The 26,240-nt window shown below is 53.8% G+C and overlaps 1 protein-coding gene across 1 annotated transcript; it reads left to right on the top strand.

Moving 5' to 3' along the window:
- Positions 1 to 3,367: 3,367 nt before the first annotated feature.
- EMWEY_00005680 (hypothetical protein, conserved) lies at positions 3,368 to 25,989 on the top strand (the record flags this gene model as incomplete). The annotated part of the gene is made up of 46 exons (XM_013478216.1): positions 3,368 to 3,430; positions 3,818 to 3,877; positions 4,106 to 4,304; positions 4,530 to 4,806; positions 5,371 to 5,757; positions 5,926 to 6,115; positions 6,466 to 6,595; positions 7,034 to 7,426; positions 7,585 to 8,157; positions 8,279 to 8,650; positions 8,814 to 8,861; positions 9,022 to 9,161; positions 9,310 to 9,386; positions 9,845 to 10,255; positions 10,398 to 10,760; positions 11,342 to 11,477; positions 11,699 to 11,924; positions 12,077 to 12,154; positions 12,437 to 12,764; positions 13,224 to 13,351; positions 13,455 to 13,543; positions 13,805 to 13,970; positions 14,135 to 14,460; positions 14,765 to 14,825; positions 15,010 to 15,274; positions 15,971 to 16,346; positions 16,466 to 16,870; positions 17,081 to 17,286; positions 17,479 to 17,836; positions 18,131 to 18,223; positions 18,441 to 18,542; positions 18,709 to 19,029; positions 19,160 to 19,497; positions 19,683 to 19,728; positions 19,896 to 20,573; positions 20,745 to 21,019; positions 21,360 to 21,510; positions 21,671 to 21,844; positions 21,985 to 22,221; positions 22,344 to 22,556; positions 22,656 to 23,607; positions 24,279 to 24,415; positions 24,661 to 25,098; positions 25,298 to 25,437; positions 25,585 to 25,741; positions 25,927 to 25,989. The coding sequence occupies 46 exons, from the start codon at positions 3,368 to 3,370 to the stop codon at positions 25,987 to 25,989; spliced, it is 11,346 nt and encodes a 3,781-aa protein (XP_013333670.1).
- Positions 25,990 to 26,240: the final 251 nt, after the last annotated feature.

Raw genomic sequence — 26,240 nt, 5'->3', positions numbered from 1 at the left:
TCTCCTCCTTAGAGGCCAACGAGTTAGCGAGAAGGCTGCGTTGGACACCCGTTGCATGAACTTTGTAGATAAGTGTGAAGATATCCCTAAACCACGAAAGTCTGTAGAAGCACCTAAAAAAGAGGTGAGTGTCTTTCTTCCTTTTTAGGGAAGAGACAGGGGAGGAGACTTTGGGGAGGAGACGCCTGCTGCCCCTCCGAGACTTATCCGAGGGGTTTATAGTGACTGGATGTTGTTGTTCGGGTTTACCTTTAGGGATTTTTCTTGCATGCTCGTTGTATCATCGTTGTTGAATACTAGGGCATACAAACAGGGTTTGTGCATGCATTGGACAAGTGTTAATGAACGCCACTCAGCATCAACAGTTACACTAAATAGGCGGGGCGTGTGTCTGTTTGCTCTCCGCCGCGTATGCATTATTGTTGCCTAACAGTTGCATGCATGCACTGGCACAGGTCACTGTGTTGTTGTGGGGCTGCAGGAGCCTGTAAAGATGAGGTCTAAGAAACCCCTCTCACAGAGGAAGGTCGCCCGCAGGCTGCCTGTTTTCTTTGAACGCAACAAGGCAGATTTCTTAGCAGTCGCTACTTACTATACGGATGTAGACTGCACAGATACTAGTGTCTTAATATGTGATAACAACCGTCAGTGGCCCCGTGCTGGCTACAAAGAATATATGCCAAAAGAAAAATACTTGTTCTTCTGTAACAATGACATCGGTGTCTGCGAGGCTGTACGACAGATCCCCCCAATGCTCCTGCTGCTGCTGCTGCTGCTGCTGGCGCTGTTGTTAACGCTGCTGCTGCTGCCGATGTTTCTTCATCCATACACTTCAACAACCCCTAATTCCTAAAATCACCACCTGTGTAACACCATACACCACAAAGCAAACTTCACCGCCGTGCCCTAGTCCTTTCCTTTCTCTGCCTCCTTCCCCATTTGCAGGGATCCCTCAACGAGAGACCCTGTCCCCCCGGCTACTACGCTGACCAGACCCAGGCGCAAACAAGCTTGGTAAGCACCCGCTCCTTTTCTCCTTTCCGTGCTCTAAAAAGGCTTGCAGAGCACCGTTGCATCCGCCGTTCTTGTGTCTGGCGCCGCGATTTTCGTCTACAACAAAAAGTTGATCTGCAGTCGCCAACCTAGGTTTAGAGCTTGGGGTGCAAGGAGGGGGGGCAGCAGCAGGGAGGTGTTGCTAGGGAGGGCGGGGTACGAGAGAGCCACCAGCAGCAGAGTCTCCATCCTGCATGTGCAGAACGTCTGCCGTCCGTGCCCAGCCGGAAAGTTCTGTCATGCCTATCACATCCACACGCCTCTCTCGCCGCCCTACGCTGGTTATATATTGCCAGAAGGAACAGCGTAAGAGACACTAGCAGCAGCAACACAACAACAACAGCGCAGACACCGACAGAAACAGAGGCATGCAAATTTAGAGACACATGCACCCAGATACGCAGATACACGCAAGTCAGCGCAGATATACAGGTGCCCTAATGGGGGTTGCCTGTCTCCTTCCTATGCTGCCCTTGAAAGAATCGCTTGAGACGTCCCAGCAGCAGAGACGCAGAGAACCAAGCAGGCAAACACACGCACGCCCACCCTAGAGGAAATGGAGGCTGGTGGGGAGAAACACAGAGGGCGAGACAGCTGCATGCAGGAGGAGTTGCAGAGACGCGGGAACACAACACGACCAGGCCACCGCCAAACGCCTTACATACATCCACGCATGCACGCATGCCTGCTCCCATGCATGCATGTATGCATGCATGCACAAATGCATGTGTGTTTATTCGGTGTATTGGAATGCTTGCGTAATTGGTGCATGCGCATGTGGTGCAGCTTCTTTGAAAGCTTCCCGTGCCCACCGGGAACGTATGCCAAAGACGTAGTGACATCAATTGAGGGCTGTGCTCTCTGCCCTGCTGGCAAGTTAACACTAGTCACTCCCCTGGCTGACCCATTAGCTAAAAGATGCTCGCTCCCCTCGTGCTGCTGAGCAGCACCCTGTACCCCCAGCTGCCACTGAGGTGCTGGCTCAGAGTCACCTCCGCAGGACGAGAGGCACTCCTGCAGTGGCAGACACTCCCACACGCTTGCCCTTGGTGCTGATACCTATGTTATAAACTATTATGCTATACGACGTTATTCAATACTGCATTATATTATATTAGAGAATGTGCTGTTTCGGCAACTGAGAGGCGTTGGGTGTTGTGTTACGTTTTATTGTTGTGCTCTGCTCTTTTTGTCGCAGGCTACGGGTGTACCTTCGGCAACCACTGGGAAGAATGCTCTGCGGGTTACTACTGCCCCGCAGGGACTCATGACGCCCGCTCTCTGCCGTGTCCTGCAGGCACATACAACAGCAACAGAAAGGCAACCTCAAAATCCGATTGTGTCGCTTGCCCTGTAGGCACCTTCTGTGCCGCACTCGGCCAAAGCGACCCCGACCGTTGTCCCTCTGGCTTCTATTGCCCCACAGCAGGACTCGCCCTCGGCATACCCTGTCCCCCAGGCACTTACAACACCAAGTACCGTTCCCTAAGTAACCTTAAACTCTAATCTTCGCGTTCGGCTGTCCCTCACCTCTCCCCCTCCTAGACGGACTGGCAGACCTCAGGGGAAGAAATATATGTGTTTAGATTATTGGGTTTAGGGTTGGGGAAGGGGTTTATCCCTTTGGCCGGAAAGAAGAACTTAGGTGCGCTGCATGCAGGTAACTGCATGTAGTGGGCCCATCAGGTCGTTGCTAGCAACGGCCTGAGATGCTCTGCATGCAGCTGACTGTCATGCTGCTGCTGCAGAACCGGTGCAAGCTCCGCTAGTGCATGCGTTAACTGTCCTGGGGGGTCCTTCTGCCCAGCGAGCGGCACTACAACCCCTAGAAAGTGCCCAGCAGGAACATACAACAGTGAGTCTTGAACGCAAAGCAGCAAGCAACAGAACAAAAGGCAATAACCATCCAAGGCGCATGTAGAGGGTTCTTGGCCAGCTGCGCTGCTGCAACAGCACCTGCCGACGGCAGCTCATACAGCTAACCTTATCTAGCTAGCTGGCATAGTCTGCTGTCCGCCGTCGGAACATCTGCAGCAGGGTGCCGTGGTGACTCCTAAGAGGTGCCTGGTGCCTGCAAATTCCCCTTTGTGAGAGCGCCTGTTGCTGCTGCCGACTGCTGGGTGTGTCTGTTGCGTGGCGTCGGTGTCACTCAGAGGGAACTGCTCCCGCTGCTTCCTGCACGGCCTGCCCAGCAGGCTTCGCGTGTCCTGTTGGCACTATTAACCCCTCACCCTGCGCGGCGGGAGAGTATTCCAATGCGGGGGCAGCTGACTGCGAGCTGTGCGTCGTTGGGCACTACTGCGACCTCCCGCAGATGACCTACGAAGACATGATGAAGAAGAAATGCGATCCGGGACTTATTTGCTCCCTCGCTGGGGTACGGACAGACTCCTTAAATAGCCCCATTTTCCTAGAAACGCACCCCAAGCTGTATTAGATCTTCACAGTGCTGCCTTGCTTCCGGGCTCCACGTACACCACACTTGCACCATGCAGCCAGCGGGTCGTCTAGAGCAAGAAGAGAAAGTAGGGCCGGAGGGTTCCACACTGTGCAAAAGGAACACCCTGCAACCTTTGGAAGGGGAAGGCTGAAACATTGCTGAAAATGCATGCATTAGCCTGTCATGCATGCATGAATAGCATGCATGCATGAATAGCATGCATGCATGCCGAGCATGCCGCAGCGTGTGCATGCAGCGCACTGCTGACGTTACCTATATAGGGGGTGTCTTGGGGCTTGAGCGTGGATTGCTCTGGTGTTGCAGGTTCTCAAAAAGCCTACCACAGAAACTCACGGTTGCCCTGCAGGAATGTTCTGTACCGGTGTGAGCTGGCAGCACCAGCGCGCTTTTCCTTGACAGCATTTTGCCCCTTGCCAGCGCTTCATGCATTTCCAACCCCAAAACTCCCTCTTGATCCCTTGTTTGATGGGCTCACAGCTCTTAGCGGGGAGCCGTGCTGGCCTGTTGCAGGCTCCAGTCTCCAAGTCTTGGTCCTTTAGGAGCTGAGTTTTTGTCGGGTTGTGTGGTGTGTAATGATGCGTCGCTTCTCAGGGCCAATCCCCTGCTCAGCCCTGCCCAGTGGGCACCTACGGACCGAATACGGGGGCAACATCTATGAACGATTGTTTGCCGGCGCCTGCAGGAACCTATGTAGACACTGCTGGGTCGACAGAGCCTTCAGGCAGCTGTCTCCCTGGCTACTACTGCCCTGAAGGTTCTGCGAGTGCCAGGGCATTTATCTGTCCTGCCGGTAGGAGGCACTCAATCAGGACACATGCGTGTGGCGGCTTCTGTGGCAGTTGGGTGGACCCTGCTTTTCATGTCTCTAAGCAACTGCCGACCGAGCTGTTTAGACACATCCTGTGTTGTCACTGGTTTGTCTGCCGCTGTCCTTTTGTCCTCGAGAATGACGGGTCCAGGGTGTACCTTGCCGTATTAGGAGGGGCTGGAGTTTCTGTGTCCCTCCACTCTTCAGGGACTGTGGGGCGCAACCCTGGCAGCCAGTCAGAAGCGGACTGCGAGCCGTGTGAGCCGGGAGTTACCTGCCAGGTGCAAAACGGGGTGTTGGTGCAGCAGCCGTGTCCAGCAGGTCATTATTGCCCTGCGGGCTCCGTACAGGCTCAGAGGTGCCCCGAGAGCACCTACAGAGGATACACTGGAGGCGGTTCCAAAGAAGACTGCTTCGTCTGCCCCGCTGGTTACTTCTGCTCCGGCACCGGCCTCATTACGCCTTCTGGTGCTTGCCAGGCAGGGTCAGTCTCTTTTTGCCGTTGCCCCAGTCTGCCCTTTTGGGAGCCTTCCCCTCAACTCCAGTCTATATCGTGCAGAACATGCTCCTTTCATTGCAGGGTTGTGCTAACACGGATAATCCTAGTGTACACTAATATCTGCAGTGTAGATACTCTTATCGACCTTTTATGCACATTGTTCTTTTTTGCTTTTTGTGCTTCTCCTTCTCCGCACGAGATCACATTTACCCCACTTGCGTGAGAGCGCCTCTTCATGTTATTTTGTTTGCAAGTGTAACTTTGTCTTCCCTTTGGCAATTTGGTGTTATCTCGTTGCGGGCACACCTCCGTCTTTGTATCCACCACATGGTATCTCCTAGTTACGTGTGTACAGCAGCAGTCCAACATAGCGCAGACACCCATTTTGGGTCTGGCACCCTGGTTGAAACCTGAGGTGTAAAGACAGCACCACTCTGCCTAGTACAATACAGGCTTAGCTAAAGGGTTTTTGGCGTCTGTCTGTTATTGCAGAGTGATAGACATTTGCTTGCGAATGATAGATTTGCACTGTCTTGCTTTCTCCCGCAGGTATATTTGTTTAGGGGGTGCCACGACTCCTCAGCCTGTCGACGGCGTCACGGGTTTTGCATGCACCTTAGGAGGCTACTGTCCCGTTGGGGGTCTGCAGAAACAGCCTTGCTTAGGAGGTACTTACAACCCTGACAAGATAGGCCAGGGGCCAGCGGACTGTGTCACCTGTCCCCCCGGCTACTACTGCGAAGGCAGCACCAGCACAGCTCCAACAGGTCTCTGTGAGGCCGGCTACATTTGCACTGGGGGCGCGAGTAACCCCAGGCAGCAGAGGGCCCCCAAAGGACATTTTGCTGAGGAGGGATCCTCTGTGGCCACTCCCTGCCCCAAGGGTACCTTCAACCCCAATGAAGGGCAAGGCCAGTGCACCCCATGTCTGCCGGGGTGAGCTACTAATCTCTATACGACTTGAGTTGCTGGCGGGATGCACAAGAAGGGACAACAAAGTGCATGGGACGCATTGCACGCGATACGCGTGGGAGGCAGACGCAATGCATGTAGGGGAACCAACTCCATTTGAGTTTGCTGTTGGTGTGCCGTCCTTCGCCGCAGATACTACTGCCCAGAGTTAGGATCTGAGACTCTACTAGAGTGTCCCGCGGGATCATACTGCGAGGAGGGGTCTATCACGCCAATTCCCTGCCCTGAAGGCACTCTCAGCTCAAGCCCCATGCAGACCTCACTCGAAAGCTGCAGGCCCTGTCCTCCCGGTTCCTACTGCTACGGTACAGGCAATCAGTCGGTATCCGGAACCTGCGACGAAGGATACTTCTGTGCACGCGGGGCCTCCAGGCCCAGACCCGATCTTGCTGAAGACGGCAGCTCGGGGCCGTGCCCTAGAGGAAGCTACTGCACGCGAGTTGGTCCCTAATAATATGCCCAGCAGTTTGCTGCTCCTCATCCCCCGTCGCATGCCCCAACACCTGAAGCATTGACTAATGCAAACCTGGAAGCACATGCCTATGTGTAGTTCAGGGAGGCATGGGTATGGTTTAGGTTAAGGGTTTAGGTTTAGCGTCTCAGACGGGAGACAGCTGGCCGATTGAGCACACGGTCAGATCCTCTCCATCCTGCGTGCACTGCGGTATACAGGGAGTCGAGAGGCCATATCTGTGCGAGTCCGGGACATACGGGGCCACAGATCGCCTCGTGACGGATTACCAGTGCACCAAGTGCACGGAGGGCTCGTACTGCTCGAGGATGGGGCTGCAGGAGCCCGAGGGTCTGTGCGCTCCTGGGTACCTATGCCCAGCAGGCAGCCGAACGCCTTACGCTGTTCCCTGCAGGTGGGCACTGTCCTGGCCAACCGTCCGGCAGTTTTATCCATTGTGTAAAGGAAACTCTTCTGAAGAGACAAACGCTAAAGACGGGTAGTACAGTGGACAGCGCTCCTCTTGCTTGTCAGCGTTGTCTCCTTAGCTGAGCTTTGCGCTGAATGAAGCTGCTGTGTGGTCAGAGTGGGAAACTACTGTCCAGCTGGAGCCACTGGGGAGATCGCTTGTCCGGCCGGTGTGTGTCACTGGGTCTGTTAAACTGTGTTGTGTGTTGTCCCCTCTTGCTTCAGTAGTAGCGCGCACTTCTGTCTCTTCTGCGGGCCCCTCTTCTGGGGCAGGGCTTAAATGCCTCCTCGGGGTCGTTTTGTGTGCTTCTGGACCTTCAGGTACCTTCAACTGGATCAAAGGAGCATCTGAGTGCTCTCCCTGCCCCGCAGGATACTCCTGCGGCATCCGCACCTCCGACTATAGTCAACACAAATGCCCTCTTGGCCACTACTGTCCTGCCAGCTCCGACTCCACCGCCCCCCCTCAGTGTCCCGCGGGGACCTTCGCCAGCGAAGAGGGCCTCAAGAGCCAGTATCAATGCCAGCCATGTCCCCTCGGCAAAGTCTGTAGCGACCCCGGTCTTACCAGCGCCAACACTAACACTATCTGCCCCAAAGGATCATACTGCGCCCCAGGCGATCGAGCCAAACTTTCCGCCACCGTTGTCAAACCCTGTCCAGCTGGCAGCTACTGCCCTGCAGGGACTGTTGTGCCCATCAAGTGCCCAGCCGGTACCTTTTTGGCACCCTGGAGCCTCCCTCCTAGCCTTCTCAGAGGTTGCTCGGCTCAAGGAGAAGAAGCGAAGGAGGGGAGGTTATGCAAGCAACACGAGTATTCGTAGCCGCCGCCACTGCTGTGCTGTTCTCCTCTGTGAGCCACATTTGTTCAGGCAAACTCTGCACAACAAACGGCCTCGATGATCCTGACATGACATGCCCTGGAGGCGTGATGTGCGCGGAGGGCAGCTCGTCCCTGGAGGCAGCTGTTTCCTGCCCCATTGGCTTTTACTGCGCAGCGGGAGCCCTGGACCCTGTCCCCTGTCCTCGCGGCACGTATGGCTCCCAAGCAGGCTTTGGGTCGGATGTGCAGTGCCGGCCCTGCACAGGGGGCAAATACTGCGACGGCAGCACCCCGGGGAAAATAACTGGGCCCTGTGCGGCAGGATTCTATTGCCCTGAAGGATCGACGTCTCCCTGGGCGAAGTTGTGCCCCAAGGGAAAAGTCTGCCCCGAAGGATCTGCCGAAGCTCAGAGCTGTCCAATTGGCTTCTCCACTTTTGCAGACGGCTCTTCGACATGCTCTCGCTGCACCGCAGGCACACAATGCACGACAGGAAATGTCTCCGCCTGCGACGAAGGCTCTTACTGCGACGGAAAGAATGATGCCCAGCTCTGTCCTGTCGGCACATACAGGCCCTTCAAAGGGGCCACCAGTCTAGACTCCTGTCTTCCGTGTCCCGAAGGTATAATGAAGGCCCTTCTCTCCCCACCGAACCGTAAAAGGCCAAACCGTAGGTGCTGACGCATCACTCTTGTGCAAGTCGTCAATTGCTCACAACTCCCCACTGCTTCGGCTCTCCGCAGGCCACGCCTGTCCCACACCTGGTACTGCAACCCCCACTGCATGCGCTTCCGGCTACTACTGCATTTCTGAGTCTGTTTCCACGACTCCTTCAACAGCCATTTCGCTCGAAGAGGCGTTAGCGGCTGCCCAAGGCAGCTCGGGAGCACCCACCACAGGGGGAGGCCCCTGCCCATCAGGCAGCTACTGCCCAGCCAAGGCTCGCTTTCCAAGTCCGTGTCCACCTGGCATGTACTGCGGGAGGTCCCTTCTAACGGAGCCACAGGGACCCTGTGCAGCCGGCAGTTTCTGCGGCAACAACGCCACTACTGACAGCCCGTCTGGCCCCACACACGTTTGTCCATCGAAGACGGTGGGGGGGCTGTGCCCGTCGGGTGGGTCTGCCTCCGCATTTCGGAGGCTACTGTTAAGTTCACCATTGCTTCAACAGCCTGAGAGACTCCTTTTAACGGCAGCATTGGATCAGCATCTTCTCGGCAGTTGCTGGCAAAACATGCCTCAACTGCCGTTTTGGACTGCGTTGTCTGCGGTTCTCAGGCCACTACTGCCCTGCCGGATCCTCCGTGCCGATCGCTTGCCCCAGGGGTGCGTACAGCTTGCTACGCTAATGGTTGTGTGTTCCACTGTTTGCGTAGACTGGCTGGCCGCCTCATTGACTAGACGTCCACTTAGCTAGGGAACCAGCCTGACGGCCAGCTCACTAGCTAGCTGGACAGTTGGCAGACCCGCTCGTTTGCATGTGCAGGGACTGTGCGCCAGCACCGCTCGGGGCGCGAGCTGAGTGCATGCGACCCGTGTCCTGCTGGATCGTATTGTCCAAAGCCCGGTCTCCTCCGGGAGGCGGGCAAATGCTTAGAGGGTTTCTACTGTCCTGCAGGCTCGACGGTGAGTGTGAAGTAGCCAGATGCTCTGCCTCTGGGACTGCCAAGAGAGAGGAGATAACGGGAGGATGCCCATCTCTGTTGCAAATCAAATGCAGCTTGATGGCCGCCGCTGTACGACTGTGGCACTAGCTTGTTGCATATTTTCTCAGGAGAACACCGAAATGCTGTGCCCAGCAGGCGCTCGCTGTGGGAGTGGGGAGTCAGAGCCCCACACTTGCCAGGCCGGGTACGATTAAGGAAAGTGCCCCCACAATGCTATAGTCTAGCAGCGCATTTCTTGTTTGAATCTAGTGTCGTTTCCCCTACTTTCCCAGGGGGCTCTCGGAGTAAAGTGTGAGCACTACAGCAGCAGCTACAGCAGCCGCATTGGCACCGCTGTTCCATCAGGAACGCATTGGCCGCTGCAGCTCGTCACACTGTACAGCGTCTCTTCCTTGGCTACCAGTATCTTGTTTTATCTTTTGGAATTCCCCGCCTGTATAGGGATGTACCCGTGGCGGGTAATCTGTTCATAATATGTAGAGATTCTGCACACTTCTGTGCAGCCCAGAAATGCGCACGTAGACGTCGCCCAATCGTCTCTAGCTGGTTTGTGTGTGTTCCTGGATGTCCAGTAGAGTGCACGGTCCGTGGGGGTTGGCGGTACTTACAGACAACCAGAGCTGCTTTCCTTCGGTGTCTCAGGACCTACCAGGTAGACGAGGGCAGTAGCAAGTGCCTCCCATGTCCCGCCTCCTTTTACTGCAAAGAAGGTTCGGCGACCCCTGAGATCTGCCCGGAGGGCCGCTACTGTCCCTCAGGGACCGAGGAACCCCAGCCTTGCCCCAGTGGCACGTACAGGAACGTCACTGGAGGCATCTCCTTAGAGGACTGCTTCCCCTGTCCTCCGGGGAAATACTGCCCCCATGAGGGCACCAAAGGAGACTATCAGAAGTGTCCTCCTGGCTACTATTGCAGCTTCGGTGCTGGGACCTTGAGCAGCTCGAGCGGAGGCCGCCGTGCCCCCTCCAACGGGGTGCTCTGGACAAGCCAAAAAGATGACACCGAAGACGACGACCCCTGCAACGGGGTTCTCCCCTGTATTTACGCTCGACTGTAAGCTCAGTGTGGCCTCTGCTCTCCACATGCTTTCGAAAGAAGCTTGAGATAGCAACTGACTCGGCGATGCCACAAATAATACGAAGCTGCATCCCCACTGGCCTGCTGCCTCATCGCCTCTCCCGTGCGTGCCCCACAGGTGTCCTATGAATTCATTTTGTCCAGAGGGAGCTTGGGCTCCGTCCCACTGCCCCAGCGGCACCGGCCATACCCGTCGGGGTGCGACCGCGGAGTCGGAATGCCTCAAGTGCCCAGCTGGGGTTTACTGTGGCACTTCTGGGGACAAGCTACCCTGCGATGCAGGCTTCATTTGCAAGGGGGGGGCCTTGACAGCGAGACCTGCTGATAAAAAGACGGGAGATATGTGTCCTGAGGGTAGCTTCTGTCCGCGGGGCACTACTAACAGCCGGGTCTGCCCCATTGGCACGTACGGGCCCACCAAAGGACTCGGTGACAGCTGCGACCCATGCCCTGCCGGCGTCCTCTGCGACAGCGAAGGTGAGTGAGTGCATACGCAGGCTAAGCAGTAGACTGTTCTTGAGTACAACATGATGCTTCTCCTTTTCCATAATGCATCAGGTCCAAGAAGGTCCTGCATCATATTTTTTGCATTTAGCTCGACAGGCAGTAAAACGGCGTCTCAGGCATCGCATAACAGGGAAAGCGCAATCAAGAGACAGCCGCGGTCTCCCTTTTGGACTCAGGCCTCACGTCACCCACTGGGAATTGGTGCCCGGTTGGGAATTACTGTCCAGAAGGTGCCATCAGCGCGAGGTTGTGCCCAGTGGGGACCTACAACGACGTAAAAGGGCAGACCAGCCTAAGCGGCTGTCTTGCGTGCCCTCCAGGTTGGCGGAGAGACATCTAAGCACCGGTTGAACGGACACTTAAGGCCGTCGTCCTTGGGTTGTACTAAGGAGACACCCTTTCAGCGGCTCCGTGTTGCGGCCCAGCCAACAGCCAGCAGTCAGGCCCGATCCTCAGCGTGGAGTTCTCGTTCACGCGCATATCCAGAGGAGACCGAAGAGCAATGTGTCAATTCTTCCCCTCACGCATTTGGCCTGCTTCTGCGTTTGTGGGCAGGGAAGTACTGTGCGACAGCCGGCCTCAACACCTTCACTGCGAATTGCAAAGAGGGGACGTGGTGTATCTCCGGCTCACAAATCAACGACTCGTCGCTGGCTTACCTTCCCACCTCAGTGGTGCAGTGCCCCGCCGGGTATACATGTGCAGAAGGAGCTGTAAGACTCTCTCCGTCGACCGATGGAAGATAAGAATGGGATGTGCGAGGTCCCACGCTCGCTACGACTGGCCTTTGAAGGCCTGCGACCTCCTCAGTCTACAGGCAGCCTTCAGCACTCCCACAAGCCCGCTTTTAACCCTTGTAAGTGGCCACGTTGAGCATTCTGGTCTTCTTCTTTGTTTCCTCTTGCCTTTCAGGTTGTACCTGAGCCCTGCACAGCAGGATTCTACAATGACAAGCAAGGGGCAACCCAGTGCAAGAAGTGCCCAGCAGGGGTTTACTGCGCTCACTCGGCTCTCTCAACAGCATCGGCGGACGGGCCATGCTTTGCGGGTTTTTTCTGTTTAGAGGGATCGTCCACGCCAACACCCCAAGACGTCACGCACGGAAACATCTGTCCTCAGCATCAATACTGCCCAGCAGGTAGGGTATTCCAACTCTAAACCCCCACCAGTCTTGGGTAAGCGGGAGGATCTTATCCGGCTACACCCACACCGTCAAGATGCACATGCATTCTAAGGAAGAACTATTGAATCAATCAGTGTAACACGCAAGTGTGCTGATGCTTGCGGCAGATGTATGCATGCTGGATGCGCGCTCAGGCTCCTCTAGTCCTCTGGATTGTCCTGGGGGCACATACAACGTCGCCACAGGTAGTCTGCCTCTTTTAAATTGCCGAAACGTGTAAAGCATATGGGGTTGTCTCGTCTAGCTGAATTATTTGTGTTCCTTTGCCATATCTCCCCCCTGCATCTTGAAGGCAGCTTCACCCCTCTCCACTGAGGGTCCCCATGCAACCCCGTGATGCGGCGACACTGTGCCTAAGTCGATTGGTAGAAGACGACCTCCCGGAATGATGCAGTATAAGTGGTTCCCATGTTTCTTCTTCCTTCACAGATCTCCGCCTGCTGAGGACTATTGCTGCTGCCTGTCAGGGATGAGTGAATGTCCCGCCTGCACGGCTGGCTTCATCTGCGAGAACCGACAGAAGCAAGAGTGCCCTAAAGGCGGATACTGTCCTTCTGGGCAGTCCACGGAGACGCGTTGTGCCCCCGGGACTGTGGGTCTGTCTGCCGGCCTCACGTCACAAGAAGAATGCGCGGAATGCCCTGCAGGAAGAGTATGCACCGACGGCAGAGACGCAGACGCTTGTCCTGCTGGAACAATTTGCCTAGGCGGTGCAGCTCCTGGGGTGACAGCTGCCTCCGTCGAGTTCGAAATGCAAAGCGGTACCTTCTGGAATGGAGTTCAAATACAGCTCGCGTAGGCAGCTAGAAAATAGCACAATCCCCTGTGTTCTTTTAGGGTCTGCAGACGACTTCACTTCCCGAGTCGACTGCTAGCAAAGCCATTAGCCAGACGCCTACAGTGCAGAACTTCCTTTTATGGTCCCGAAGTGTTTTTAATGTATAAAGGGCTGGAAAGAGGCACTCAGCTAGGGTTAATCCTACCCTATGAATCTCCTGGATGAGCTAGCCGCCTGCTATGCGTACCCTTGCTTGTACCTTCCGTCACCTCAGAGGACCCTGCCCTGTGGGCATGTACTGCCCAGCTGGAGCCACGTCTCCACAACGATGTCCCGATGGCCAGGCAACCACTACAGAGGGGGCAACGGAGGCAGGCGATTGCGCCCCCTGTCCAAATGGCTACTTATGCAACGCTGTGACTATGGTAGGAGCAGGGCATCCTCCCCTGAATGCTACTGCTATGCTGCTTTCTTAGGTTAGTGGGTATTCCGTTGCCTTCTCAACACAGCAAGGCCATGCTTGCCGGCGTTGACTCAGTTGGCGCGGAAGTATTGAAAAGGAGTCATTATAAATGGGGAGGCATTTCGTGCGTTCTCCCAGCTGGTACTCGGCAGTAAAGCTCCGGACGTATACTGTTAGACAGCTCAGTGTCCCGTTGCCCTACAGGTCCCAATAATTTGTCCCGAGGGTTCCTTCTGTCCCCCAGGACAGGAGGCCATTTCTCCTTGTCCTCAAGGAACGTACCAGGGCTCTCGTGGGGCAACCGCTGCCGACTCGTGCAGGCCGTGTGAGGCGGTGGGTATACTGGCAACTGCCTTTCCCGTACTACAGTCAAGCCATTGGCAGCTTTCATGAGGAGTCCCCGATGTCTCTCTGAGTTAATTGAAATGTGACAGCAGGACATCGCCAGCAAGGCATGCAGTGCATGCTTTCCTGCACCCTAAGGGCAGAGGCAACATGCAGAAGCACTGCTACCCGCCTCTGCGCTCCAGTGTCCGCTGCCCCTACTAAACTTGTAGAATGTTGTCTTAAGCGTCTGCGACTGTTTGTTTGCAGGGCCACGTATGCCCTATTGAGGGGATGGAGTTGTACGCCAACAGCGTTTGCCCGTGGGGGCACTATTGCTTGGAAGGGAGTGCGGAGCCTAAAACGTGTGATCCAGGGACATTCAACAACCAAGTGGGCACGAAAGCACCTGAAGACTGCAAGCCGTGCCCTGAAGGTACCGAATAAGGCATCAGCCCCTACAAACAATTCCGTTTGGGAGATCACATCTCTACAACTTCTGGTGAATGGGCTGCCGCAGTGACCTTGATGGCCGGCTGCATCGGCAGTCCGCTGAGCCCACCAGACTACCTACCTACCTACCTGGCATGAGTCTCGCAGGCTTTTCGTGCTCCGGAGAAAAGGCAGCTTACCGCTCATTTACAGAAGGAACCCCGCTGCTAGACATTGAAAGGGGGATGCTGGTTCAGAGAGAATTAGCAAGCTACAGGACAGCCTGTCCGCCGAAGGCGTATTGCCCGGAAGGGTCTATAGAGCCTACTCCCTGTCCGCCAAATTTCTACTGCCCCGGAGAGACAGTGGAACCAATTGCCTGTCCGGCCAACCACTACTGCCCAGATGAAGCAGAGACCCCGCAGCCGTGTCCCAAGGGATACTTCTGCCCTGGAGGTGAAGAGGAACCATTTACGTGCCCGCCAGGAAGCCGGGTATGCCGAGTCTGCGCTGACAGATGAACCGAAAAACTTGCAGTATTGACTGCAAGTTTTCGGTTCATCTGTCAGCGCATCCTTTTGGATTGTTCACCATCACAACACGTTGTGTAGAACGTGATTCTGCAGATGATTAACATTCCGACATACAAAGCGGCCTTCCACATTCAGATTTAGAACGCCATCCGTTCGTCTTTTTGCCTTCTGTTGTCTCCCAAAGTCGTGTTCTGGGCTTCAAAATTTCCGAATGCGTTGCCTGCTTTGTAGTTTCTTTCTGCCTTCGCAAGCTGCCAATCTGCAGGCCACCTCGACTTGTGACGGAGCATTAACTGCCGAGGAATGCTGCGAACCGTGCCCAGCGGGTACCTACGCTGACGAGGCAGCTTCCTCTGTTTGCAGTGCCTGCAGCCCTGGATACATATGCACAGGTGCTTACCCTCCACTAAACATGATTTTCATAGCAGTCTTTCAGATATTGAGAAGCGCAAGGGGGTACCAAGAGTCCTGTCACCAAATCTGACAGTGAATATGTGTTGGCTGGTTAAGGGCCTAGTTTTGAGTGCACTCAGCTGAGAGTTGAGAGTTTAGAACGGCAAAAAAACGGTTATCATGCTATGCGGCCGCTGCAGAAGGATCGACAACTCCTACGCCGTCGACAAACGGAGGTTATATCTGCCCAGCTGGCTACTACTGTCCCGCGGGAGCAATCACGCCCCGGCCCTGTTCGCCAGGAACGTATAGAGAAAATCCTGGGGCTGGAAGCGCCTCTGATTGCCTCCCCTGCCCTTCAGGAACCTATCAGCGTTTCGTTGCAATGGTGAGTAGGCACGCATCATCACTGGCTAATCTGCGAGACGTCAAAAGGCATTTATAGAACTCCCATGCATGCTGAGATCCATGCATACCATTATACTATTCATCGTCAATACCACGCCCCAACATTTTTGTCCTGTTGTTCACTTTCGTGGCACGAGCCCCAAGACATTTTGCGGTTTGAATGTAATCTTTTGTTTGTAACCTCCTACTCAAATTTGTTTTACCATTTTTTGCATACTCTGGGGAGGCGTAACAGGAGACGTAGCAGCAGTATTGTGACTATAGAGATCTGTTGCTACCTCTGCATCTACATGGGCCCTTGGGTTGGTGGCCTGGGTTCGACATCCTTTGGGCTGTAGTAGATAGCATATAAGGCTTTAGAAACACCAGCTTAGGGATCAAGGTGTCGGCTTCTGTTCTTGATGGTGAGCTGCAGACCTCGTGTGATAAATGTGGCCCGACTTCCGTGGAACAGCAGGAGGTGGGGGCCTACAGCTGCACATGTTTGGGGGAAAACCGCGTATACCAATACGGAGACAAGACTTGTCCCTGCCAGAGCGGGTCAGCTATACCGCTGCCTTGCCGCGGCCTCCACCCACTTCACTGCTGCTCTGCCTGTCTTGCTGCCCATCCGCATTGCTCATCGTACGCTGCTTTTTTTGTTTCCTATATCCGTTTTGCGTGCACTCAGATACGTAAGCTACGACCACCACCTGGAGGTGGCAGAGCTGGATGACGGAACGCTGAATTGTCAGCCAGTGACGTTCCAGCGTTGTGAAACCCTGGAGCACAGGGACCACCTGGGGCGCTGTGCTGCTTTAGCGGATTGCACAGAGGCTTGTGGCCCTGAGGGCGGCACGTTCCTTAGCAGTGCCGGCATTTGTGAGTGCGCTAAAGCTATAGCAGAGACGACTCAGTGCGAAGGCAGCTGCAAGGCAGCACTTCCAACCGTAACGCTGGAAGGAGAGAAAATGGTCTTAAATGATCCCGAGACAGGACTAACAACCACCTTGCAACACCCAGATATAGATCTGTCGGAAGCTTTCCTATATTGCTCGATGTTCAGAGTACGACAGAACCAACTCACCGCAGGGCGACTGCTCGCACAACCCCGGGAGGAATAGCCTGTGTCCAGCTATGTAACTGCAATTGAGAATTGTGTGCAACCGTTTTGCCTCTTGAGCAGGAAATGTTCACTGGAGTTCCAATCCCCTGTAAAATTCATTTCCAGCGGGCTGACCAGACAGGGTTGCATGGGCTGTATGTCCCTCCAAACTCACTCTGGTCTCCCTCGCGGAAATTGAGGAATGAAACTCCAACACGCCGCCGGTTTTCGTGGGCCCGCCGCAGCTCTTGGCATGCAAAGAGCACCACTAGGGGGACTGATCTCGAACAAGAAAGCTCTGCCACTGGGGATTCCGGGATTTCCCAGCAGCTACGTCGCTCCTTTTTACGGCTGCGAAACAACTCCATGCAGACATCCATCTCGGATATCCAGTCAATGACAGTCACCAACACCGTAATCTGCATCATTCAGGGGTCCTCAATTGTGTGGGAGTTAAAAGACGGAGTCTACCCCATATATGTTCAGGTCAGCCCGAAATCCAGTAGAGCGCAAAACTGGCGTAGTAGAAGCAGCCTCTATTGGTGCTAGAGGCAGTCATTCGCTTGTCAACTCCATAATCAATAACAGTCTGTATCAACGTAATGCTTGACGAAAAAGGGGGAGGTGGGGCTGGTGAGTCACGCGTCGCGAAGCGTAGCGCTGTTTTACGCCCACATGCGATTTGCTGCATTTCAGGAATCTCTCCTGAACACAGGCAGCACCTTCGACAGCACTGGCTTTAGAGCGCTTGCGAAACAAGTGGAGAGTGGGAAGAGCCCCAGTTTCTTCATTCAAACATTTGAAGCCGAAGGGAGTTTCGTGTTCGCCTCGTCAATGCACAACTCCATACTGTCGTTGGTGCGGGTTCTGCCCCCAGGCATGGAATGCCCGGGAGACACTGAGTGAGCGTTTTTCCGCAATGCCGCGTAGAGTAAACCACACTGGAATAGTGTACCGTGGCACCCTATTTTTGCTTTACGGGCCCTCCAGTTTTCTCTCCTCACCATGGCCCTTAATGTGTAATGGCAGCATTCGAAGGCAGTCAGCTACACATTTTCTGTGTCAAATGGAATGCTCGTGAACCTTGCGCTCAGATACCCCACTCCCATTCGCCTGCGCCCACTGAGTCTCCTGGCCATATCGCTCTTGACGAATAGCATCCTACTCGACCCAGACTGGGTCCTTCTTGCAGGGCTGTTGTTAGCGCTGGTTCTAGTCGTGCTGATGCTGCTGGGCCTAGCCGCACGATTCATCCGTCACCGCTGGCCCGCTGTTGAGGGCCCAACCAATTCTGAATATTCCCTTTGCCTCCAAGGCTGTAGCAGTCTGGCGCCCATGCGCCCTAAAGCGCCAAAGGGTGCCGCAGCAGATATCTACTCGCGCTACATGAGGCCAGCCGGTTCTACACGCATCATACATTACAGAATACGAGATGATCTGCTGGATAGCACGGTAGGTTTGAGCATGCATACGTAGGCTGATCATTCCACCTCTCCATTCATAGTGAGTCCAAATGCATAGTTGACCTGTTGAAGGATCAAACGCCGTGCAGCGATACCCTGCATCCACAAGCGGCGAGGCACCTCGAAACATATTCGTAGGTGCACCTGCCGGAGCCACAGTAATTTATTACATAAAACCTTATTTTTATGTTCACTACCCGCAACGCTAAAAGCAACAGCTCGTGCAGCTGTAGCGTCTGGAACGAATGGTTTGTTTTTCAAGCCCTACGGTGCGGCCTCGCAGGAACAAGAACAGTACGACCCTGTTGCCGATGTGAAGCCGGCACTTGACCGGCTGCATGTTGAAATCGACATTCAGGACCTTCGTGTCGTGCAAGTAAGGAAGGCTCAGCAACCAATCCCCCTCATGTGGTTGCATCCTTCTTCCTACAAAACTATTTCCTCACCTGCTCAAAATAAGGCACGCGCATCCACTGGTGGTGTAAACAGTTTGGAGGCAACGATGTAGCGCTACATGTGATCATAATGGTAAAATAAAGCATCTCCTGCGGCCGTGTGACAGAGCGTCTCCTGCGATCCTTCTGCACCCCCAGGCAACTCTTGAGAAGCTATGCGATATGCGGGCGGCAGTAGCGCATGTGCTGGACCAGGAAATGCAACGCGAAAAGGAGACATGCTTGGAAGCAACTCAGTTGGTAGGAGAGGAATATGGCTTGCTTTTCCGAGGGACCTCTTCCGTTACTACATGGTGGCCCCTTCTGAATTTGTTGTCCGCATGCATTGGGACCCAGAAGGACACTGGAGCGAAAGCCACCATGCCCAAGAAAATCGTTCAGTCTGCCTGCAACGGTGCGGCCACAGGTTGGGAAGATGCTAACTTCGTTGCAAGAAAGGGTGGACTCAGCGCAGCTAAAAGGCACCTTGTCGATCAGCAGTCGGCATGTCACAGCCTTGCTACGCTGCATCTTGTCGGCCCTTCAAGGACCTGAGAAACGCCAAGAAGCTGAGCAGAAGCTCAGGGAACTCGATGGAGAACTCCAGGCCAGGCGAGGCGAAGAACAGCCTGTTCTCAAGCAGGCAAGTGGTGGCAACAAGGAAGCAGAGATACTAAGGGTGTGCGTCGCAAAGGCGGGCCCTTCTGTCTATGACTCCCTGGATGCCGCTATCAGGACTGCTAAGGAAGTGCGTACTCTATAAGCAGCGCACAGTATAGAAGTACCCAGCGTAAACCCTATGAGCAGACCTAACGCGTTGCAGCCGGCGCATCTGTTATTGGTCGCTGTATCGGGGTGTGCCTGTACGTTGCTTCCAGAGCAAGGAATCTGTGGAAGATATTCAAGAGGTTACCGAGCAGTATGGGTCGAAGGCTACCACAGACCCCGACGGCCAGCGACACTTCATGCTAGCGTCGGTCTATGACTTCCTGTTGAAGCGCGAGACGAAGCAGGTCGCCGCCCGCTTTAAAAGCCTCTCATATTTACACAGACACGTGGACCTCGCTGAACGTCGAATGAAGGAAAGGATCGACGCATTCTCCACCCTTTGCACTGTGTCCAGACAGGATATGTTGGCTCTTCAAGTCTCGCAGAACGATTGCATCTTAGAGTGGCAACAAACCACTCTTATCAATCGCGCCAGAGAAGATGACCGGTCAGCGCCCTAGCCCACTCAAATGCAGGCACACAGTTTTGGGGGGTTCATCCGCTTTTAGGGTCATAGAATGAGCTATTTTGTGGATCTAAGTGTATCTAGTTACACCTCTGCTCCTTTAGAGGCCCAACCGAGACATGCGAAGGCGGGCACCTTCGTTGTCCACTTGTTCCGCTCTGCTGCAGAGTCCTAGGTGAAGTGTCGGGCCAGCTGAATCGAGTGTTTCAAGAGGTACCTGCGTAAAGCCACGGCAGGCTACGCGTGTTGGTAGCGAATTTTGCTCCTCAAACAGGCAGAAACTGTGAAACTAGGCATGCACAACCCGTCTCTCACCATATGTCGGTGCTTAGTACACTGGACAAAGGCGCCATATCTGTGGCATCTGCAATTTCCAATAGGTATTGGCGGAGCTGATGGTGGCTCGAGATGACGAAGTTCCTTCTATGGTGAATAATCTCACCGGCTCAATTGGATCAATAATTCAGCAGAAGTGCGCCAAATCGACTGGCAACTGGGTTCAGTCCTCGTACACACAGAATGCAGCGAAGAAGCTGAAGGAGCTAAAGCAGCAGCAGGAAGCTCAAATAAAGGCGAAATCAGAGTCACAGATGGAACTTCTGCGCAATTCGTTGCAAACCGCCCACGCGTCGATGGCGAGGCATTCCCATGTGTTGGCGGAACGCGAAAAGGCAGCACTGGCAAAATTGCATAAGGCGTTCAAGAAAGAAGTCCGATCCGTCTATGCGTCTGCAGCTGCGAAGGCAACTGCAGCAGCTGAAGCACAAGCTGCAGTTTTAAACCTAGTGCGCAGATGCAAAGGAAGCTCTGGAGGAGCGCTACTGGAAATGGTAACAGCACATCTCAGTATTTCCGAGGACACCACTATCCCACAAACGCCCTTGGCTTTGGACCCAGAGCGCATCGAGGAGATGAAGAAGCAAGCACTCGAAGCCATGGCTGGCGCTTTCGCTAGGCGTGAAGAGCTGCAAAAACAGTGCGAGGCTCTCAGGCTTGCGCACTTGGAACAACGGAATCAAGCCTTTGACAAGTTTATTGGAGAGTCTTCGCGGCTTGCTGTAAGAGAACCGCTTCTGGCTAGAGTTAACCTTCTGAAGAGTTATCGACATTTATATGTCTCCTTCTGCTGTCCTGGTTTTTGTCACCTCCCCCTGTGCTAACTCCCACATGTTTTCGCATTGGGTGCAGCACACCTTATCTGGAGGCTGATGAAAGATGTGTACGTGCAGTCCGACAGAGCAAGAGGAGCGTTCGCCAAGATTTTAGGTTTGGCTGAGACCACTGCGCCGGCAGAGGCAGGACTTGGGGCCCCACTGTTGCGGCATATGGGCATATCACGAGCTTTCGAGGATTTGTACCAGGTTCGCGCCCTGCCAGACAGTACGAAGGATATTGTCCAAGAGCTTTGGAAGCAACAACAGGCGAGCTTCCAGAGCCTTCTGGACAATTACTTCAAGCAGTTCCAGGTCGCGCACGCAGGGGTGGTTGTAGGCCTCAAACGCATGTAGGTCTTCTGTAGTAGGCTGTTTTTACCCAACGCAGCCTACACAGGTGAATGCGTGATACCGATGAATAGGTTAATTCATTGCATCACTTTTTGGATTCTGCCGCGCGTGCTCCAGCATTTGCCACAAGGCCAGAAGCAATTCTAACTTCAGTTGGCATGTCTCCTGATAACAGGCTCCTCTTGGGTGCATTGACACACTTGCAGCCTGGCATGCACATGCGCGAATGCAAGGCATCTCCGTAGCATGTAGCTCACACAGATATGTTCTCTATGGAAACGTCAAGTGCAGCAAATGTTTTCATTTTCAGTGCTTCCTGCTCCGGCGTATACAATGCAGAAACGGCCGGTACATGGAAGGGCTGAAACAGGCAATGTACACTCACCGCGAGGAGACATCCGGCTTGGAAAAGCAGACGGCAGACAACCTCGCAGCGCTTCAAAAGGAAGACATAAAAGAGAGAATGCAGCTTAAGATCCTAGTGGCGCAAGTGAGTGTCCTGCGCGTGCTGTCATGAGAATATATCCGGCTTTTACCCAGCTTTGGGCAATAAGAATTAGCACCGCGTTCCTTCACACGCTTAGCATACTTGCAGTTGATGAGCAAGCTGTGCATGTTTATGCCCGATATCTTGTGAGCATGCACCACAGAGCATCTCCAAGGCGTTCTTATTAGCATCAGAGGCTGATGCTCGCGCTGCAACGTTCCAAAAGCAGCTCACTCTCCTGGAGGGTTACAGGGGCCACCAATATGATATACATGAGCTAGAAACTCGGATTAAGGAATTAGCTAATGGGGAGGTGGAGACTGTCACGCGAGCACGCGTGAGTTACAAGCTGCCGGTCAAGTGGCCATAGTGCAAACTAAGCCGCAGCCTATTTCAGTCAACTCTGCATTGTTGCTGCGAATCGTTGAGCAGCACCAATTATTGCGAAATCCAATATTCAGTTGGTCGTGCTCATAGGACGAAGAAGAATCTCGGCTTGCTGGTGAAATCTCAGCCTTCGAGATGCTGAGAGCAAAGGAGGAGGAACTCGTCCAACTCCTTCACCTAGAGCACATAAGGAGCACCGAAGTAACGCACCTGGAGATTGCTGCAACTGAAATGCACGAAGCAGAAGTCCAGAGTGCCACTGCTCGGGTTACAGAACTGCTGCTACAACACGCAGAAACGAAGGTCACGGCAATGATGAACATATCCGTAAGCCAGTGAGACTTTCCTGTCGTCGGTCTGCAAACTTGCTTCAAAAAACAAGAATCCCCACTGGCGTGGCTGTTTCTCCTTACCGAACCGGCGCAGCCATGCTGAGCCATTTCCTGCAGACTGGCGGCGCATCATCTATAGATGCAGATATAGCCGACTACTGCTCCAGCTGGGAGAAGGTGCTCGCTACGTCAGCACCAAATAAGACCGATGAGATGCAAAAGCAGAAGGCGGCTTATGGCGAACGCATACGTAGCCTGTCGAAGTCCCAGGAGGCTCAAAAGGCTTCGCGACACAGGCAGCAGCTGCATGTTTCTCACGAAATTATGGAGGTACGGTCCCTAGGTCCTGCTGAAGTCTTGATGTAGAAGGTTGTGAACAACTGGTCACTTAGGATTAGTTTGTGCGTGCTTGGCTCCCCTCTTTGGCAGCTACAACAGTACCAGGGGCCGCTGGCAAACGAGAAAGGCCGTTTTATGAATGAAGTGCTGCGCCAGCTAGCTGTACACCAGGCAGATGTCGAGTTTGAGGTGGAGAAAGCCCGCCTAACTCGCAACCGAGAAGAGGAGCTCCGCGAAGTGGACGCTGAACTGGCAGAGATCGAAGCCTTAACTCAGGAGATGCAACGGGCAGCTTCCACAGAACAACTAGCAATAGGACAGCCTGGCCATAGCCAGCCTACCGAGGGATCTGCAGATTCAGAAGGGCCTGGTGACACTGCTGGAGTGGCTCACCAGGCGGGCGAAGATCAACAGCAACTCTTGCCAGAGACCCAGTCACCTGAGGAAGGGAGCAGGAGCCCTAATGCGCTCGAGAGCCATGGAGATGGCACTGCTGGTGAGAGTGCCGAAGATAAAGGGCCAGAATCTGCGCTCCAGCCTGACAAACAACGGGCTGAAGACAAACGTAGGCAGCTAGAGATCGCGTTGGCTGAAGGGGATCTTAGCGGGGCCCAGGCGCACCTGATTGAGGCATACCGAGAGCGCATGCGACAGGCTGAAACAACCAATGACCAGGAGAGACTGATGCAGGACCAGCGCGCCCAGCAGCTACTGCAAGAAAGGCGGCAGCGCCTGCTGGAAAAAAAGGCCCGCCTCCAAGCTGAGCAGCAGAAAGCTCTGGAGGAATTGGAAAAGGAGAAACAACTGAAGCTTGACAGGCTGCAGCAAGAACTGCAGCAAGACCTTGTGGACTTTTCCATTGAGTTTGAAGTAGAGCCACACGAGCTTGACAGGCTTGCTAGGCAACTATGGACCGAATCTCATCAACGATATCAACGGCAACTGCGAGAAATGGAGAAGAGGCAGGCGCAGACTATGGAAGATGCATATGACAGTTTTGTTAAGGACTGGGCTGAGCACCACGATGGCGAGGTCGACGTAGGTATTGATACTTCCTGTTAGCCTGGGCCATGCTGAGCGCATGTTTGTGAAGGGATGTGACAACGGAGGGCGTTGATTGCAATCCCACAAAATTTGTTGGAGCTACATTGCCGCTTTCTCGTCACCTCAGGCTGAGCTGCAGTTGAGACACGCAGCCTGGAGGGCAACTTCACGACGCATCGAGGACAACCAGCTGCACGAAAAATGCCAGCTGGAAGAGTCGTGGCAAGCATCCTTAGAAGGTACTCTCCCTGCTATGCTAACGCCATCTTTTTATGCATTTGCCTGTCCTTGGGAATTGCAATGCACTGCTAGTGACTGGGCCGCTGCTGCTGTAGCCTGTGCAAGCCGCAGGCTGGTGAGGCTGCATTAGCTGATGTATACGGCTCTGAAGTACTTGCATTCAAGGCTTTTCCTCATTTATTCTCAGGCAAGTTAAAGCTGTTGGCTGCGAAAGGCAGCGAAGCCGCCAAGCAATATATGGAAGAGACAAAAGAGAGTTAGTTCTGCGGCAAATAGGCGCCCATACAAACTACCCGCTACCGTAGTAACTTGCATTGCTGCAGAGGGAGTTATATATCCCTAAGAGACGCGCTGGAAACACTCGTGGCGGTTGTCCTTTGAATGTATTTCGACGGGGACAGATTTGCCGTGGTACCGTCTTTTGTGCAGCTCGGACTCGCATGGCTGAAGTGTGGAAGCAGCGTTTCGAGGCCATTCAGCAGGAGCAGATTGCCGCCAAAAGGGCAATGGAGGAAAAAGAGGCGGCTTACAAGGCTCATGTTGACGAGCGGATCAAAGCCGTTGAGGTGATACTACCTGCTTTCAACACCTTCAGGGAGCTTCTTTGTGCAAGCACCGAAAACTGTGCTGCAGCAGCTCTTAGCAACAGTGTATCTAACTACGTTGCATGGAGTTTTCTAACCCCAGTCGGTGCCAATGTATATGCCACTCGCATCAGATAGCCTGCGTTCGTATATTCGACTGCTAAAGGCCCTCTCTGGTATCCAGTACACGGTTCAAACGTACTGCAGGACCTGTCATTGCGCTGCAGGCGCAATGGGCACAAAAGCTGTTTGACCTTAAAAACGAAGAGTGGACGAAGCTCCAACAAGTTCAGGAGCTGGCAGAGGCTGGCTTGAAGGAAAGGAGGAAGATGCTTGATGCATCAATTGAAGCAAAGGCAAAGGCAAGCCAGGAAGCAGCGGGATCACCAGAGGGGATACACGCATCACATGATCGATTGTTAAGCGAGCTCACAGCAGACTTGCGGCAGCTTGAGAACGCCCTTCGAGCTGAAAAGAATCGCCAGAATATCATCTACCAGAGGAAGTTGCTCGACAGGATGCAACGAAGAAAGAAGCGCATCATTAGCGATGCAGCAAAGGAAAGGAAAGCCATGGAACAAGACGCCCTCGAGCAGCAGACACAGTTACTCACCCAGCAGCTTCATCAACAAAGGTTTCTGTTTGGTCGGGCGAAAACCTACCAGGTCTGTAACGGCGACCATAGCAGTAACTTAAGCTGAGCGTCAAATGGTAGCGGTTTCGTTTCGCTCGCCGCCTGTATAGCGTTTCGGAGCCACCTGAGCATTGACATCGCTTTTAATGCGTGGTAGAATCGCAGGGCCAGTTCCCTCGAATCTACACTTGAAAGTCAGAGCAATGTTAGCTTGCTGGTGAATTCCACAGGTGGCGCTTAAGTTCTCACATCAGTGGCTGGCAAAAGCGCGGCAGCACCTGCGTGCTCGTGAAGAGGGTACAGATGAAGACGAGCACAAGCTTCATGAACTGTCGGAGAAAGAATTTTTCAAAAGATGTACTCGCATGCGGTAAGTATTCCGGCACACGGAAAGGGTGCCACCCTTAGTTAAACCGCCAACGAATCTCACAGGTCTTAGACAACAATTTTCGGCCATGGGTGGCATGGAGCTAGGCTGATTAGGCTTCCTTGCCCGCTGCATTTGTTTACAATACAGCACGACACTGGCGAAGAGCATGAAGCAAGTTGAAATCCTCATTCGAAACCTGATGCCTGAAAAAAGCCAACGTGAGCTAACGAAGGGCGATGGTGCGGCGAGTCTTCACCAAGATCATCAAAGCCAAGCCGCGCACCTGCAGCTGTGCCTTCAAGAAGTGAGCACATTCAAGCTGACAAAGACAAACTGTCAGGAGAAATTCGCGTATCCATCTTTTGGATGTCCTCTAGTTTCATTTCATTTTAGAGCTTTGCTGTATTTACCAGTGGCCCTGCCTTTCTGTTCGTTTGGGTGAATAAATGGAACAACAATAGGATGGTTTTGCTACCTCTGCTATCTTAGGTATCGAAGTCAACTGTCCAACTGAACGTTGTCCAACGGAGGTTCCTTGGACCCCGGACATAAGTTGCAAATCGGGATATATGCGCTACATGTGGGCAGTGGCTTCTGGGCACCACCATCAGCTTCATTGAAAGCCTAGCTGCACAAAGCCCATTGACGAAACGCTTTTGATGCAGCCCCTCGAAAGCCAAATGTGATCCCCGTAATTCGTTTTCCAAAAAAACCCAACCTACGTAATTCATTTTGTTTCCTTTAAACATTTGAGAATTTAATCGAATTCGATAGAGAACTGTTGCAACAACCAAAAAACAGAG

Source organism: Eimeria maxima, genomic scaffold, assembly GCF_000499605.1.
Source record: "Eimeria maxima Weybridge genomic scaffold, Emw_scaff32, whole genome shotgun sequence".
NCBI lineage: Eukaryota > Apicomplexa > Conoidasida > Eucoccidiorida > Eimeriidae > Eimeria > Eimeria maxima.
Note: the sequence above shows the minus strand (reverse complement) of the source record. Positions and strands in the feature narration are given on the sequence as shown.